Raw genomic sequence first — 18627 nt, 5'->3', positions numbered from 1 at the left:
TATGTGTGGGTGTATGCAACCCTTTTCTGTCGTAGCCATCAGCCTACATGCAATAGAACACGTCTCTCTGACTCATCTCCAGCTCCAGGTAGATCACTGATCACTCAACATACTCCCTGATTTTGCACCAGGATCCTGACATATAACATCCACCAATGAGTGCATAAATGGTCAAAATGAACAAGATGCTTTCCCGTTTAAGTTTGCAGTAAGTGGTGGAAGCTTCTTCGCGATTCTCTACTTACTAACAGACTGATGGTTTAATGCTAACTGTGGTTATTAATACGTTACAGCCTTAACTATGGTCAATAAATAATAACTAAACTAAACTATAACTAAGTCTCTAAAACATTTTTGTTGTAAATGTGGCCAAACATTTGGTTTCATTCCACGTTGTCCAGCATATAATGGTTTGAATTCATGCTTTTGTGATTAGATGGCTTTCTTCATGTTGGAACACATTAGCGCTGCAATATGATAGTGACAAACATAGCTCAGCATAATGCAGCTTTGGTCAGCAGATTACCGCTTGGAACAAGGCTTCATCAAAATGTACAGATGTACAAAAGTGATCAATTTAAACCTCAACCGCCTGTCATTACAGTAAAAGCTTTAATGCATTAAGCCATTAAGTTAAACATTTTTGCAGTTTTTATTTTTCAAGACCTCGACAGAAGTGTTTCTCAAAGCATTACACCAATGTCCATTTCATTAATGTAAGGCTGCGATCCAAAAGGTTTGCAATAAGAAATACAAAAAGGGCATGTTCACTTACTCAGAATTATGTTGACCTTGCCAGTGATATTAAGATTCTTGTCTTCCTATAGTCCAGTATGTTTTTTATTGGGCAGATACTCATCTGAATTGACTTAAACAGTGTACATAATTCATACGTATTTGTGATCCTTGGGTATCAAACCTATGACATTGCTTTTCTTATAATTTCTACTACCAGTTGAGCTGCAGGAGTTCTTCACAAGACATGTTTTTGTCCATTGACATGATTTGAATGAATCTAAAATCATGTTCAGGAGTCAATATTTTACCTCATTCAAAATACGTCTTTGTCAAAACCATGACATTAATTGAAAAAACTTGAAATTTCAACAATGTGAGGTATTTTTCACTATGCAGTTTTTGGTTTGGTATATTGCGCAAAAATCCTCCTTCAAAACAAAACATAACATCTGGGTTACAGGACTTAATTTCAAAACAATTAATACATTACACTATCATATTTAAGATGAAGCAAAGATGGTTCCAGTAATTCTTCATCCATCTAGACAGCAAATTACCCCCACTATGGTCGCACTTAACATATCTTTTGTTGCAGATTATACTTTCGGTTTCCAAAGCTAACCTTACAGAACAACTTCTGCCACTGAACAGATGACGTCTGCACTGTTTTAAAATGACATTGGTTGCCAGTCTCCTTTCCAGAAATTCGAATTGGTGGCATGTCAGCCTACTATTACTTATTCATTCTGAGTGCCGTCGTTGTATGTCAGTTGCGAAGGGAGTTTGATAGAGTAGTACCGCGTAGTCAGGAGGGAAATAAAATACATTATCACTCTGAGTTGTTTACATCTGATGAAGACAAATATGACGACCACAGCGCTTCTGGTAGTCCTTTGCTGTTTCCATGTTGCTTCAGGAGGTTAGTTTGTTGTTTTTATTTTCGTATAAAGATCTCGCTGGGTTTTTGTTTGCTGTCCCTTTGTGCCGTGGAGATTTGGCAGAAGGTTCATACTCAGTCTTTTGGAAGATAAGAAAAAACTGTGTGAAGATTGAAGCTTGCTTGACTTGAAAGTCTACCGTGTAAACTGCATGAAGAGTTTGATAGGTGCAGATGTTATTCTGTTTGGTTTAACGCGACGTATCGGTAGGCTGTTAAGCGTTCTGGTGTTTGCACATCTTGTAACTCTTTAGAGTATTTTACACACAAGGGATTTGATCTACCACATGGCAATGTGTTGGTTATGCTGGAATTTTACGCGTTATGATCGCTTAAATCCCTGAGGTTATGCTACTGCAGTTAAGGTTAAGGATAAGTTTGTTGTGACAATTTGACAGATTAAAGAGCTGTGCCATTATCGTAATGGTCATCGTGCTAACCTGTAGCCTTACCCATTTATACTTTTCTATACCGTTTGATTGCCATAATTAGTTTCACATTGTGTCAAAGTGAAAGATACCCGGCAGTTTCGTTTTATTTTACAAACCTATTACAGAAGTTCTACCTAGAGACTGATGACCATGGGCCTAGGAGGTGTGTCTCTTTGGAGAAATGAATAGCGTAGTGTTTCCAGATATAAACATTAACAATAACAATTATAGCAACAACCAAAACAAGAATAATTATTTATAAAGTATTTTACCCAGAAATGTGAGTGTCGGGCAAGCCCAATTCCAGATATGTTAAGAGCATACTTTGTCTTGTGTCTATTATATTTAACTTGGAAATCCAGAGAATGATTGCATTGATAGCACTTATTGGATTATTTTTTTCCCAAACCATACAACTAATGGTTAATTGAAAGCATAATCGATAGATTGAGCTAATACATCACAATATGAGATATCAAAATAGCTAATTGTAGACCTGATGTTTTCTGTTGCCCTATGTGTTGTGCACATATTGAAAAGTAGAAGTGATGGTTTTTCTTCTTCTGAATATGCCTGGGTTGTAGTGTGCACCAACAGGTTAGGGAAAGTTGCATTCTCTGAGCTCACTCGTCTTATTCTTCAGGCCACCAGTGCACTAGAGAGATAACGAGGCCTCAACATTTTAGTATTATAATGTGGTCATTCAACCCAGACATATAGTAAATTAATTTGAAGAGAATAGGAATAATTCTCAGCAACTGTGGGTGTCAGTGATAGCCTACCTAGAAATATTTAATTTATGATTCACTGTGGAAAAAGGAAAACACATTTGCTAATTTTGCTACAAATTGCTAATTGTAGTGTACATTACAATTTATAGATGTTGTGTTTTTAAGCAAATTGTATTGTCATTTTTTGTGAATATTTTGAAATGAAATTGTATTTAAACCTGAATATATAGTGCCTTGCAAAAGTATTCAACACTATTGAAAGTCATCACCATTTTCTAGTTAACAATTTTCATTGTGAACGCTTAACCTCTTTATCTAGTCATTTTAAACTAAAATGAAATATTAGCAAATTAAAAACTAAAATATTTTGCTTGCAAAAGTGTTCAACCCCTATACACTAACCCTGGGTAGAGAATGGCTTTGCTGCTTTTGAAGTAGAATAGGTGGGACGGGGCTCCTGGACTATAGTGCCACAGATTCTCACTAGGATTCTGATCAGAGACATTCTAGAACATTCATGTTACTGGTTTAGATTCACTCCAGTGTTGCTTTAAGTAAGTAAGTAAGTAAGACTTTATTTATAAAGCACATTTCATACAAGAGTTGCAATTCAAAGTGCTTTACATAAAATCAATAAAAGCAAGCAGCAGGAGCAATATAAGGTCGGCTCAGACTCAATTCAGAAATGCAACTACTTGAAACCAGCACATTTTTTCAACAAAGCCTTCCAACAGACTACAACATGTCCTCTTGTGATTTCAAGTAAAGAAGTTTCATATTTCATATTCATTTTTCCTTCAAGTTTCCCAGTTCCAACACATGAGAAATATCCCCACACCATGGCATTACTACTGCCATATTTCAGTATAGGGATGCTGTTGCTATAGGCCGTCACGGACTTCAGAGAACACAGAGACGTGAGTGGACAGAGTTTATTAGATACAGCCAGGACAGCGGGGAACAGGGGAAATAACAGGGAGAACACAAAAGTAAACTGGTAATTAACGCTCAGAAGATATTTTCCACTAGTGCAAAGCTCAGAAGCTCACTGTCCAACATAACACAATGCTCAGGAGTTTTTGAGCAGACATAATTAGTAATCACATGAACTAGGAAAACAAGAGCGAACGTGGAGAGATAGAGTGACCTGTAAATCGGGAAAGGAGACGGGGATGAACACAGGAAGTGGAATAGTCCATGGAACTTCTGGAACTGGTCCATCTGAAACATGGCCAGACAAGGAAGTGATGAGTTTATATAGTGGAGAGAGTGACAGGTGCAGGTAATCAGGTAATCAGGGAACTGGGAAGGTGACTGAGGCAGGTGAGTTGAACCAGGAGGGGGCGTGGCAGGAGCAGGACACCTACAGCTCTCTCACATTGTTGCGTTGGAATGCGTTGTTTCAACGGAAGGCGGAGGAGGAGTCTGGCGCGTGGGGTTCTGTTGATACCGGAGACGTTATAGTGAGATTGACAGGTCAACAAACCAATCACGTCACTAGCAAGCTTTTACCCTGTGAGTAATAGCATGCCATCATTAGACAGGGTGCTCAAACACCTCGCAAATCCTATGATACGTATTTTTCAGTTACAATAAAGGGGTTTTTACATTGTACAGTGTCTATTTCTCGCTAACTTTAAAAAAATCTAACCAAAAAAAAGTCAAACAACCAACTTGTAAAATTGAAAAATACGTATCATAGGATTTGCGAGGTGTCTGAGCACCCTGTCTAATGATAGCACGCGAACCGGAGCCACAATTCAGTTCGGCAAAGTGGATGGGGATGCGTTAACGCTGACCCATCAACGCATTCCAACGCAACAATGTGAGTGAGCTGTCATCGCTGGTGTAACAGTGGCATTGACAGTGTTGGATTAACGCAGCATCTAGCGCTTTGACAGTTTGGCCAAAATGCTCTAGTTTGGTATCAGCTGGACATAAAACCTTTTCACACATCTTAAGCAACTCCCATACATGCTTTTATGTGGATCTTCCGAAACAATGACTTATTTTGCCACCCTCCCATAGAGTGTTGCTCTTTAGGGTGTTGACTCCAACTCCTGCCAATGAACTTTTTCCTTTTTTGCCACGTACACCCACACACAGATACACACTCACACAGATACACACTCATACACACACTCACACAGATACACACACTCACACACAGATACACACTCACACAGATACACAGATATACACTCATACAGAGAAACATACACACACAGAGATACACACTCACACAGATACACAGGCACACATACAGACCCCCATTCCACTCACAGTGCCAGTGCAGAGTGTTGTAGTGTCACATAGAGAGGGGTCTCATTAGAAAGGAAAGTGGAGAGGCAAACACACTAAAGGCCAGTACAGCTTCACAGACACTAAAACATGAAGTTTGGAGTCAAGTCTGGTTTTCGCACACACAAGGTTATCACAAAGTCTCTCTCGCACGTAGAAATACACAATACAAAACCGGTCAGTTCAGAGCTTCTTGCACAGAAGGCTAGGACATAGCCTTTCACACATACAGGTGTTGGCTTAGAGTTTCTTTCAGTGACTCTCTCTCCCTCTCCTACTCTGATAAAAAAAACCATCATGGAGAATAAGAGAATCTGTCTGTCTCCCTCTCAAACACACACTAACATAGTCAACCTACAGCTGTGCTCCCCCTCACTTGCTGAATTTACACGGGCCCTAGATTCACTGAATCTGATTTTTCACACCTATCGAATCTTTTAATTTCGTAAAGACAGAGCCTGGTAATGAGAGATTTGCGTAAAAACGGAGCCACCAGATTATGTTGAACGGGCTGTAGTACATACCCCACGCCTGTGGGTGGCGCTGTAGCGCTGCTACATACAACTGAAAAAAACGTGAAAAACGTACAGGAAGGATTACACAGCACACGGTAAAGCAGCATAGCACACGGATAAACACATTACACAAAACATTCAAGCTCCAATTAGCAACATTACATTATGGTGGTTAATAAAATCAGTGGTCAGACTAAAGGTTATACAAAAATTAATTCTATTTTCTACTGATAATAAAGAGTTTGGAACAGTACAACATGACATGTCTGTAATCCCATTTCCCATGAGGCATTGCTCCGACCATTTTACATACATTTATGAATAAAAAAGCAAATTAAATCGCAAATTAAAATCGCAAATTTATATTTGTGGTCATGAAAGTTATGTAAGGTCTGAATAAAAAGAATTACATCACACGAGTGACATGTTGAGGGAGAACAAGTGATATATATATTGGTTGGAGATCGCGAGGCGATCACGTGGGGCAATGACGTCATCAGGTTGCGTGAATCCGTGCAGACGAACACCAGCCCCCGTACCGATTCAAATCTACTCACTTTCTACCCCAGACTTCGATCGTTGCGGATCGAGAGTGCGGATAAAGAGTGCTCGTATAAATGATAGGGCTATCTGTATTAGCTATCAGTATCAGATTGACAAACTAGGGTCCATGTAAACAACACTTAAGTTCAGTGTGAGGCTGCTGCCCCAGGTGTTGAATGAGGAGGGAACTCAGGAGGGGGTGTCACACATGCATGCACACACTTTCAGATTCACACACAAACATGGACATTCACATAACGTGACACACATGCACACAGAAGAAGCTCAGACCTCACAGGGAATCACACAAGGGCAAGAGATGAATAGCTGGTGCTTTGAGAGGAAGAGAGGAGAGGTACACACACACCTACAGACAGAGAGGAAGAGAGGAGAGGTGCATACACAGACACACATATACACACACACTCACAGAGAGGGAGAGAGAGATGGGTCTCTACGTGGCTGCAGTCTCCTGATGTGTGTTCTGCTACTGCTGCTGGATTTGAAAATAAAGATTAGGCTATACAAAACTAGTGCAGTGCCCGTAGGAATTATGCATTCTGTAGTGTTAGCAGACGTAGAGCTGTTGGGTAGTGTAATGGCAAGACATATTTGCACTCCACATAGGTACAGGTTACACTGAAGTATTATTGTGATGCATGTTTCCTTTTCATTAAGACATGTGTTAATGGTAGCCTTTTTGGAGAGTTACCAACAAATAAAGTTTGAGATTATGTAGTGGATGCAGTTGAATATGTCAACGTTGCTGTCTAAACTATAAACTAAATGTCATAAAGAAAGAAATTATTTAAAATGAAGTTATGGTTGAAATAGGATCACTTCTTTATTGTAAGGGTAAGTGTAGGGTAAGAATGGTCATGCAGTTGGACTCAAATGTAGGTTAATTTTATTGAATGTATGTAGCCTACTGTACTGTATGACTTTGATGATGCTAGCTTTGACAGCCCACTCTCAGACAGATCGTAATAAATGTCCTTACAATGGGAACATAGTTTAAATACTCTGCTGGAGATGGCGTTACTATCCCCGCCCCGAATTCAGTGCACAGTGCACGTTCGATGCACGCATAGGCTAGCTAATTTCACAGCAATTAACGTAAACAGGTTAACGTGACGTAAACAGCTCCTAAGAGATACCTAAGAACTCGTGCACGTTGCGCTCGTGCACCTGACTTTAAGTTGATGGTTGGGAAACACTCGTAAATAGAAAGTGTTACTGAGTCTACTATGTCGCGAAAATCCACGTAGAACGTTAAGATACGACGTTATCGGGAAACGAGGCCCAGGTCAGCGACAGCCTACCCAGAAGGATTTCATATGTATGATTCATGGTGGAAAAAGGAGTGTCAACAAAGACTAACAAATTTGCTCAATTTGCCACAAATTGCAAATTTGTAGTGTACATTACAATTAATGGATTTTGTGTGGCAGCAAATGGTAGATAATGTAGGAATATGATTTTGCAGGTATTTCTCAGGTAAATTGTCTCACGATACGCCATTTTTCTCTTTCAGTGATCCACACTCATCAGTATTTCTATACTTGCACGTCTGGCATCCCAAATTTCCCACAGTTTATAGTTGCTGCTGATGTGGATGGGCAACAGATTAGCCACTATGACAGCTTCACTAAGAGACTGGTACCAAAAGCAGAGTGGGTCGCTGCTGCAGTAGACATTGATTTCTGGAACAGAAACACCCAAGGCTTAGTTGGACAAGAGCCAGTATTTACTAACAACATAGCTGTTGCCAAATCCCGCTTCAACCAGACTGAAGGTAAGTTTTCATTACATTATTGCTGCTCTGCTCTCCCGTCTTTCCAGTCTTTAAAAGATAATTGAGTCAACAGTGAGTTAAGAATGTGACCAAGTGAGGTGCACTACAACATTCAGTGCGCACAAATGTTTTTCACTCAGTATTCAATTGATGTAAATATGTAAGATTTACTCTTGGGGTCGTACGAAAATACCATAAAAACACAGACATGCACAGAGCAAGCAAAGACACAAACACAATGATGTGAGCTTTCATAGATTTAAAAGGCAAATATTTATAATTTACAAACACAAGGAAAGCACCTTCACAGGAATATTTTTCATAGAAAAATGGCACTTTAATTTACCATTGCTGCATTAAATTGATCATACATATTTTTAAATACATTAACAATACCATTAGTATTTTTAAATTGTTATATTCATCACATTTCAGGTTTAACAGACTTAATCAAATTAATTTTTTCACAGACAGTACTGTTTCCTCATAAAATTAATTCTACCAAGATTAGAAATTACCTTCTGTTAGATTTGTAGCTGTATGATGACATTTGCACCATAAGTGTAGTATAGAGGAGGGTATGAAATAGTAACATACAGTCTGGACCACATTATTCCTGCACAAATGTTTGACCATTACCTTACAGGAAGCACTCCTCCAGCATCCTTTCATTTGCACTGCATTTCACACAGGTTATCTTCAGGCTACCTGGGGTAAGGGGTGTGTGCTTGAAACCCATTTTATGTTAAGTGAGGAGGTTGTGGTGGGAAAGCCCTCCAGAAATACAAACCCAGAATAGAGTGCAGGACGTAAAAGCTGCGATACAAATTCTAGGCACCCTGTAGCACCCCAAAGTGGTTCACTGTCGGGACTATGTATTCACTGTGGAAGCCCTGTTCAGGTTCACACCAAACATATGGACCCCATCTGAGCCTAACAGCTCTTTGGCACAACACTGCCAGATTTAACTTTGCTAAAGAACATGGAAAGAAGCCTGATGAATATTGGGAGCACATTCTTTGATCAGATTGGATCAAACTAAATTTGTTTGGCTCAGATGGACTCGGAAGAATGACAGACGTATGACGGGTAAACGAAAATCTAGGCTCTAGTGAAATTTGATACTTTATCAAATAATTCTAACTTTCGAGCCACCCCTTCTCACAAAAAGAAACTCATCAGTTTGCTCCATGTCTGTGTACAGGCTTTTAAGTGCAACATCCGTATTTATCTGTATATTTGTCTGCTTGATGACCACATTTTAAACCAAACACTTAATATTCACACGGTAGAGGCCAGAACATGTCTCCTTCTCTTTTACTTTTCCTCTCTTTCCTCCACCTTCTGTCCACATCCCATTCATACGGTTTGTTCCTTCTCTATCACTGTCTAAGCCATCACATATTTACATACAGTACATACATACACATATATTCAAACACTCACACACGCACACACACACACACGCAAACACACACGCAAACACGCACACTCACACGCACACTCACACACCCACATACCCACACACACCATGGCCAACCCACACAACTCAACACTGTTACCCCCAACACAACACTGTTAGCCCAGCACAACACTGTTACCCCCAGCACAACACTGTTACCCCCAGCACAACACTGTTACCCCCAGCACAACACTGTTACCCCAGCACAACACTGCATGCCCCCACTACATCACTAGTAATCACAGGCTAGTGCAGTGAGATGAGAGGATGGGGTTCTGAGATTTAATGGGCTGATGAGGGTTCGGCACAGAATGAAGAGCAGACAAGCCCAACCCCCATTCCACACACAGTGCCAGTGCAGAGTGTTGTAGTGTCACATAGAGAGGGGTCTCATTAGAAAGGAAAGTGGAGAGGCAAACACACTAAAGGCCAGTACAGCTTCACAGACACTAAATCATGAAGTTTGAAGTCAAGTCTGGTTTTCGCACACACAAGGTTATCACAAGGTCTCTCTCGCACGTAGAAATACACAATTCAAAACTGGTCAGTTTAGAGCTTTTTGCACAGCCTTCTGTCCACATCCCATTCATACGGTTTGTTCCTTCTCTATCACTGTCTAAGCCATCACATATTTACATACAGTACATACATACACATATATTCAAACACTCACACACGCACACACACACACACGCAAACACACACGCAAACACGCACACTCACACGCACACTCACACACCCACATACCCACACACACCATGGCCAACCCACACAACTCAACACTGTTACCCCCAACACAACACTGTTACCCCAGCACAACACTGTTACCCCCAGCACAACACTGTTACCCCAGCACAACACTGTTACCCCCAGCACAACACTGTTACCCCCAGCACAACACTGTTACCCCCAGCACAACACTGTTACCCCCAGCACAACACTGTTACCCCAGCACAACACTGCATGCCCCCACTACATCACTAGTAATCACAGGCTAGTGCAGTGAGATGAGAGGATGGGGTTCTGAGATTTAATGGGCTGATGAGGGTTCGGCACAGAATGAAGAGCAGACAAGCCCAACCCCCATTCCACACACAGTGCCAGTGCAGAGTGTTGTAGTGTCACATAGAGAGGGGTCTCATTAGAGAGGAAAGTGGAGAGGCAAACACACTAAAGGCCAGTACAGCTTCACAGACACTAAAACATGAAGTTTGAAGTCAAGTCTGGTTTTCGCACACACAAGGTTATCACAAGGTCTCTCTCGCACGTAGAAATACACAATTCAAAACTGGTCAGTTTAGAGCTTTTTGCACAGACGGCTAGGACATAGCCTTTCACACATACAGGTGTTGGCTTAGAGTTTCTTTCAGTGACTCACTCTCCCTCTCCTACTCTGATAAAAACACCATCATGGAGAATAAGAGAATCTGTCTGTTTCCCTCTCAAACACACACTTACATAGTCAACCTACAGCTGTGCTCCCCCTCACTTAGGTCAGTGTTAGGCTGCTGCCCCAGGTGTTGAATGAGGAGGGAACTCAGGAGGGGGTGTCACACATGCATACACTTTCAGATTCACAAACAAACTTGGACATTCACATAACGTGACACACATGCACACAGAAGAAGCTCAGACCTCACAGGGAATCACACAAGGGCAAGAGATGAATAGCTGGTGCTTTGAGAGGAAGAGAGGAGAGGTACACACACACCTACAGACAGAGAGGACGAGAGGAGAGGTGCATACACAGACACACATGTACACACACACTCACAGAGAGGGAGAGAGAGATGGGTCTCTACGTGGCTGCAGTCTCCTGATGTGTGTGTGCTGCTGCTGCTGCTGGACTGTGTTTGCTCTTAGCCCAGCTCTGAGATTGTGCCCCAGTGTGACAACTTACCCCCCTCTCCCCTACATCATGTAAAGGCAACATGAATAAGGAATAAAACCAGGAATTTAACATCATAACAGAACAGAAGCAAGACATGAAGTGAATGTAATTCCATCTGCATGCACTGCTTTTTGTTTTCCTGTCTCTCCTGTGCACACACATGCACACACATACGAATGACTTGTCACTCATGTGAGAAGGTCATGCACTCATGAAAGCAGATACAAGCTCATGCTGATGGTTGCACAACCTCTGGGTGACAGTTGAATGAATATTAGAATGATGCAGATGATGAAGGTAGTGAGGAATCAGAGGTGTGATTCTGATGAGTCTAAAATCTTTCTCCCCATCCTACCCTCAGGTGTGCACACGGTCCAGATGATGTATGGCTGTCAGTGGGATGATGAGAGTGGAGCTGTTGATGGATATCATCAGCATGGTTATGATGGAGAAGACTTTGTCTCACTGGATCTGAAGAACCTGAGATACATCGCATCAAAGCCACAGGCTGTCATCTCAAAAAACAAGTGGGACAATGACAGGGCTCTGCTTGCGGGTCACAAGCAGTACTACACCCAGACCTGCATTGAGTGGCTGAAGAAGTATGTGAAGTATGGGAGCAGCACTCTGGGGAGGACAGGTACAGCAGCACACACCACTGATAACTGCATTTGCTCCACATTGGGCACGATTCCAGTCATTATGTTGAAACTCATGTCCTCCACCAAGAGATATCATCTTTTCAATCTCTAATCAAATATATTCACTTTAGTAATGTACATCAATGTAGTACAGTGTAATGTACTCTATGTTCAGAAAGTTATTCCATGGAGACTAACATTATACCATTCTGTGCCTTTGCTTTCCTGTATTGCTGTCATGTTCATTGTTACTGTACTGTTTCTTTTTCATTGTTTCTATCCCCTTCTCTTACTTCCTTTCCCTTCCAGTCCGCCCTGAGGTCACCCTCCTCCAAAAGGACTCGAGAGTGGTGTGCCATTGCACTGGTTTCTATCCTGACGGAGTGATGATCACCTGGAATAGGGATGGAGTGGACATGCATGAGGACGTGGATATAGGGGAGACGCTGCCCAATGAGGATGGAACCTTCCAGAAGAGAGCCGAGCTGAAAGTGTCACCTGAGGAGAGGAAGAAGGGAAATTTCACCTGTGAGGTGGCCCACAAGAGCGGAAAGACCCTGGTTGTGTTTGTGGAAGATGGTAAGAACCAACAACTCAAACACCACTATGGAGATGGACTATTGCCTTGTTACATGTTAATGTGGTATTAGTGAACCCACCAAAAACCTGAAGTAGATTGTCAGTAAAGACTGTAACATTATATGCTTTTTTACTATTGGACATTTGCTGTTTAATTCTACAGATATCTGTGTGTTTCATATTCATGTATAATTAAGAAATATAGCACAAGTGGGAGTGGGGTAGGTAAGGGATAATTCCACGGGTGGTGTTCGGCCGTAGCCACCCACGACTGCTATATTGCTTTTATAAAACAATTCTACAGTCAACAAATTAACATTTCAACACAGAGTTATTGATTAAAATTGGTTTATTTCGGCATTGTTTCTCCGCATCAAAAAAATAATTCCATTGTCAACGTCTTGGTTTGGAATTTTAAGAACTTTGAATGAACGGTTATCATCAATGCGCAATATTTCATCGCGTAGTGATTTATTATTAGCTGTGAAAAGTCCCAAACTGTTGGTATGTTGATGGATAATCCAACTCATGGAACGTCTCTTGTCCAATCAGAAACAGCTAAATAACGCGATAGAACCCAATTGTTTTATAATGCACATTATATACAACCAATGAGCCGTGATGAGTGATCTGCTCCTGTTCACCCACTCATTGCTCTGTCTGTCACTGTAGTGGAAAGGGTGCAAATCTTCACCACTGTACTTTATACACCAAATAGAGGAGCTATAGAGGAGATAGATAATGTAAGTAAACACAGAGAATAAATTATATCGATGATAGAAACTACCAAGCAACTATTCTTCCACCTGCTGTAATGAGCTGTAGATCCAACCCTAACTTGGAGCGACGCTTCCAGAAACACAAAATCATTGGCAGTTGTTATAAAGCAACACATTGGGGAAACATTCTCCATGATAAGGAGGCACTGAACCCTTCTGTCAGTTACACTGATTACACATTAGGCCAAGTTTCAGAATAACTTCCTGCAAAATGGCGTGTACAAAATTACACAATGTGATTCAGCATAACAATTTATTTACACTTTTGACTCGTGTGTAGGCTATATGATCAAATAAATCTTGTAGTGCTCTAAAATCAGTGTTTTTTTACTTTGAGGTCTTCATGGTGGATTCAGTGTTATGTACGGAAAAGGGAGAAATACTGCTTGACTAGTTTCATTTAACAGGTCTGTGCACCATCCCAGACCCACTGTAGGATGATCAGGGTCATGTGTGCATTTAATGCTGTTGCGGAGGCGATTAACGGAGACCTTTTCTTCTGTAGGCAACCATGGCATCATCATTGGCTGTGTCATCGCTGCTCTTGTCTTGATTTGTGTGGTTGGAGCGGTTGTCTTTTTCATGGTGAAGAAGAAGGAAGGTGAGAGTAACCTCTTTAATGCAATTTCAGTGATTTTGATAAAGTAAAACTGTTTTCAGCCTTGATGATGCATCAGCATACTAAACATTCTCTTGTATCTTTACAGAGTACAAGAAGGCCGAGCGTGAGTACCTCTTGCAGCTATACACCTGATAAAGTTAACTTGAAATATTCACACTGTACTAGATGACTGAATTATTTGATATTTTACTGGTATCTGTGTCATCAATCTTTTATCATCCATTATACATTTGTGTCTTTGTAATCTTGTCAAACCACTAACCTGCATTTACTTGATGGCAAGGCATACTGAAAGTACATTATCAATTTCTAACCCAAATTAAAATGACATACAAAACAATATACAAGCTTTAAATGTTGTTGTTAAATACAAGTGTTATGGTTAATATTGTGATTCATGTTTTTGTTTTATGTGTGCTTTGACCCTCTCACAGAGTCTGATTCCGGTTCTGATACCTCTGACCCCAAGGTACGGTTCATACTTCAATTTAGACAAAGGGTTCGCAAACATTGTGGTACCCCAAGCTGTTCTTGGGGTTCCGCTAGGTTGAAATGGGAGTGAATGACCCCAGCAGGCCTATACGGGGCAATGCTCTAAGACCCTGGGGAGGTGCTCTGGGGACTAGGAAGGTCAGGCCATCCACTAATTGCAAGCTCAGGTGCAAATGGTTAGAGTAGTTTGGCACCTGAGCAGGAACGAGTTTGTTAACGCCCCTCCCACATTGTTGCGTTGGAATGCGTTGATCCAACGGAAGGCGGAGGAGGAGTCTGGCGCATGGGGTTCTGTTGATACCGGAGACGTTATAGTGAGATTGACAGGTCATCAAACCAATCACGTCAATAGCAAGCTTTTACCCTGTGAGTAATAGCATGCTATCATTAGACAGGGTGCTCAGAGACCCCGCAAATCCTATTCAGTTCCTTTTCAGTTACAATAAAGGGGTTTTTACATTGTACAGTGTCTATTTCTCGGTAACTTTTAAAAAATCTAACCAAAAAAAAGTCAAACAACCAACTTGTAGGTACAAATACGACCATCTACGGAGTTTGGTTTATGCATGAAAGGCAATATGATTGGCTGACTCATGCATTGCCTCTCGAAAAGTTCAACCTTCTTCAACTCTTGCCGCAAGCAAAGCATGAAACGCAACGCACGCGAACCAAACGGAGCCACAATTCAGTTCGGCAAAGGATGACGTCACCCCATTCAAAGTGAGTGGGGATGCGTCAACCCTGACGCATCAACGCATTCCAACGCAACAATGTGAGAGAGCTGTAAGAGAGTTGAGAGTGGGGACACACAAAAAACTGACGACATCGTGGGTGGCACAAACTCAGATCATTTTTGCTTGCTCTGTCCAGTTGATTACTCACTGCCCTACACCCCGCTCAGTGGTAAAGCCTCTCATGATACCACAACGTGTACAAGCCTATGCTTCCCAAATCGACAGTAATGATTTTGGATGATCTGTTATGAGTGTATGTGTTGGTGTTGTGCTTTTGTAAGAATGTGATATGAATAAATATATAATAAGGGCAAGAGGCTAGTGCCCAGTAAGCTAAGGGCGATTGCAATGCTAACATCTTAATGGCAATGCGGGGCACAACCCAGAGCTGGTGGATTAACGGAGATAACAATTAGATAACAACCCAGAGTTGAATTCACATTTTATTTTTATTGCAAATACGAAACCAGTATTGGGGATCTCAAGGCTGGAAGAGAAAAGAGCTGGAATGATGGGAGGTAAAGATGTAGACTAAGCTACCGCAGAAACGATAGGATGAAAAAAGCCTTTTTAAAGGCTGCTTAAAGGGTATTGCAATAGTAGTGTTGGAAGGCTTTGGTTATGTTTGGAATATACGTACATGTATATATATAATGTATATCATAACTTTCAGTTTTCATTAGCCAGGCTGAAGACAAAGGTGTGATTTGTTGGTGCAACTGTAATCCAGGTCCCTTGCATTTTGTGAGTGAGAGGTCCGTGGCCCCACGCCCCACTTGCATGAACCACTGGTTTAGACCATATAGTCTTAAATGTTCTGACTCAGTTCGCTACAAGACAAGCAGATACGAGTGTTTGTGTTCCCTCTGTGTCATCAGTTGTGTACTGATGGTCATCATTTTGTGCTGATTAAGTTTGTTAATTTGATATCTGTTGTGTCAATTCCCTCCAGGAAGGAGCTAAGCGTGTTGACTGCTGAGCATGAAGATTGAGGAACGATAAAGAATCATGCAAATCAGCAGATAAATTTTTTCTCTGTATATGCAACATCTTATTTGCAACGTGTGATTTATCCATAACATTCAGATTTATTTTGTTTATTCCGGTATTCAGCAATAACTCATCCTTTTCAAATCTGCTGTATAGATTGTAGAACATGTTTAGTGGCTGTTAAAATCTGTTTCAATATACAAAATCTGCAAAGATTCTTATACCAGAAATCAAATGAAATATCACATCGAGCCACTGATTGAAATATAATGATAAAAGTTGTTGTGCTTTCTTTAATTGTATTGTGTTTGTTTGCAGTTGGTTAACCTCTTTAGTTATGCCAACAGTTTGACAGTGAGCCCCATACCAAAAAACTTTGTTAGATAAAAATTGTATTATTTTAGGTTAATACGAATTGAAGCAAAAATGTTTAGAACAGAACATCGTTCGAAAAACAAACTTGTGCAACACGAGAGGGACATAATTAACGTTAGGTTAACAACTATTAAGGTTGCTATCATACTAAAGGTTGTCATGGTGATGGCGCCTGGTATGGCTGCCTCGGTGTGATGGCCCGCACTTCTGTGAATGTTTTTATTCTTAATCAGTCATTGATTCAGTTAATTACGAATCAACTCGGTTTATTTTGATTTATTGTTAGTAACTGTGTTTGTTTTTATCTTTAATTTTTTTTTCATAACGTCTCAACCCCGATTTTTTCCGTATTTTTTGTGTGTTTTAATTTAAATTCTATTACTGTTTGTTTCTGTAAAGCACATTGAATTGCATAATGTACGAAATGTGCTATATAAATAATTTTGTCTTGCCTTGCCTTTAGTTGGTGGTGGGAAGTGGGCAATTATTGATACTTTACTGTAGAAAGGAACAGTGATCCACCATACAAAAATATAAAGTATTTTCTTTTTCCTTTGATCATCTTAATATTAGTCAATAAACAGATAATTACAGATAAGACTAAATTCACAGAAAAGGTTAATACATTAAACATTGCGTACAAAGTTGAAGTGGTGGACACTGTAATTGATTGTAATGGACTGTTCAAAAATAAATAAAGTCTACAAAATTGGAAGACCTCTTGTCTTGTCTATGTTGAATGTAGTGAAAAGAATATTAACAGCACCTCCATGGTAGTCTGGACAAATAGAGTTTCCATCTTAGAATGAGCAGTTTGGTTGTATGGTTGTATTTAGTGCACAAATAATACTGAACCTCTAATAAGTGATTTGTACATGTAGACATCTTCAAGTTCAAGTATTTATTTGTCAGATACACAGAAAAATAGAGTCAGACTGGGCATTGAAATTCTTAGGACAAGACACTGCACAACAACCCACCATAGCATAACATAACATTTAAGTACTCTGAACATAAATTACACATATAATAAATATACAATACCATCTGCTAAACATATAACATGAACTAAAAACATAAAAATTATGTTGAACTGTTCAAAATGTATGAATACATATTGCACAGCCTTTATTTTGTTTATTTTCATATCAGGTTGTAACAAAATGTTTTAATTCAAAATGAAACTAGTTTCAGAGTGTTCATTGACTATGTATACATGTTGCACAGCCTTTAGTTTTTTCATTTTCACTTCACACTATTTTCAGTGAATTACTAATTTGATGATGATAAGTCACATGACCAAAAAGCTATTGAAGTTTCAGACTTTCATAAATTTACTGAAAATAGTGTGAAGTGAAAATGAAAAAACTAAAGGCTGTGCAATGTGTATGCATACATTTTGAACAGTTCAACATAATTTTTATGTTTTTAGTTCATGTTGTTGAAAAGCTATTGACTTTTGAAATTTTAAATGTGTAATTTGTTGATGGTCCCTAAACAGACGGGTGTCCGAATGTCTGTTGAATATCCAACTTCCAACCAACTTTACCACGGTCAGGTTTCCCTGTTGTTTTGATACTAACCTTCTCTCTGTAGCTCAATGTAAAACATTATAAAATAAAACATTAACAATATCTTCGTTCTCCATTGCACATCCTCTTTATTTGCAATCTTTCTACAACAATCTTTAAGGGTGTCGATATCCTTCTGCAGAATGGTTGAAGAGGGAAACTTCGTTCGGTATTAATGTCTAATCCCCTCCCTTCAACGCCAAATCCGTTGGTTATTGGTTAAGCAATATTGGCGCAAACTCAGACTCTAGGGAGGTCTTTCCTCCCCTGGGAAATGTAAGTGAATGAGCCCCACGAGCCGCCAGTATCAGAGACAGATCCCATTGATATCAATGGGAGCCAAGGGGAGGACGTCCTCCGTGCAGTAATTTCTTGTTACGATAGGGGGTGCTAATGTTATTTTAACTCAGGGAAACAAATTATAATATTCATAGTATTAAAAACTGATATCAAACTGCATTTTTAAAGGAGTTTAGTCAGTTCAATTACAAAAATACATT

General features: G+C 40.1%; 1 protein-coding gene across 1 annotated transcript; it reads left to right on the top strand.

Moving 5' to 3' along the window:
- Nucleotides 1-1519: 1519 nt before the first annotated feature.
- On the top strand, nucleotides 1520-17273 carry LOC308364147 (class I histocompatibility antigen, F10 alpha chain-like). The gene is made up of 8 exons (XM_080837163.1): nucleotides 1520-1657; nucleotides 7731-7991; nucleotides 11706-11984; nucleotides 12295-12564; nucleotides 13849-13944; nucleotides 14051-14068; nucleotides 14400-14434; nucleotides 16144-17273. Exons 1-8 carry the CDS (start codon nucleotides 1591-1593, stop codon nucleotides 16168-16170), a joined length of 1053 nt encoding a protein of 350 aa, XP_080693289.1. The 5' UTR covers nucleotides 1520-1590; the 3' UTR covers nucleotides 16171-17273.
- Nucleotides 17274-18627: the final 1354 nt, after the last annotated feature.

This window comes from Sprattus sprattus, assembly GCF_963457725.1.
Source record: "Sprattus sprattus genome assembly, chromosome: 4".
Lineage (NCBI taxonomy): Eukaryota > Metazoa > Chordata > Actinopteri > Clupeiformes > Clupeidae > Sprattus > Sprattus sprattus.
Note: the sequence above shows the minus strand (reverse complement) of the source record. Positions and strands in the feature narration are given on the sequence as shown.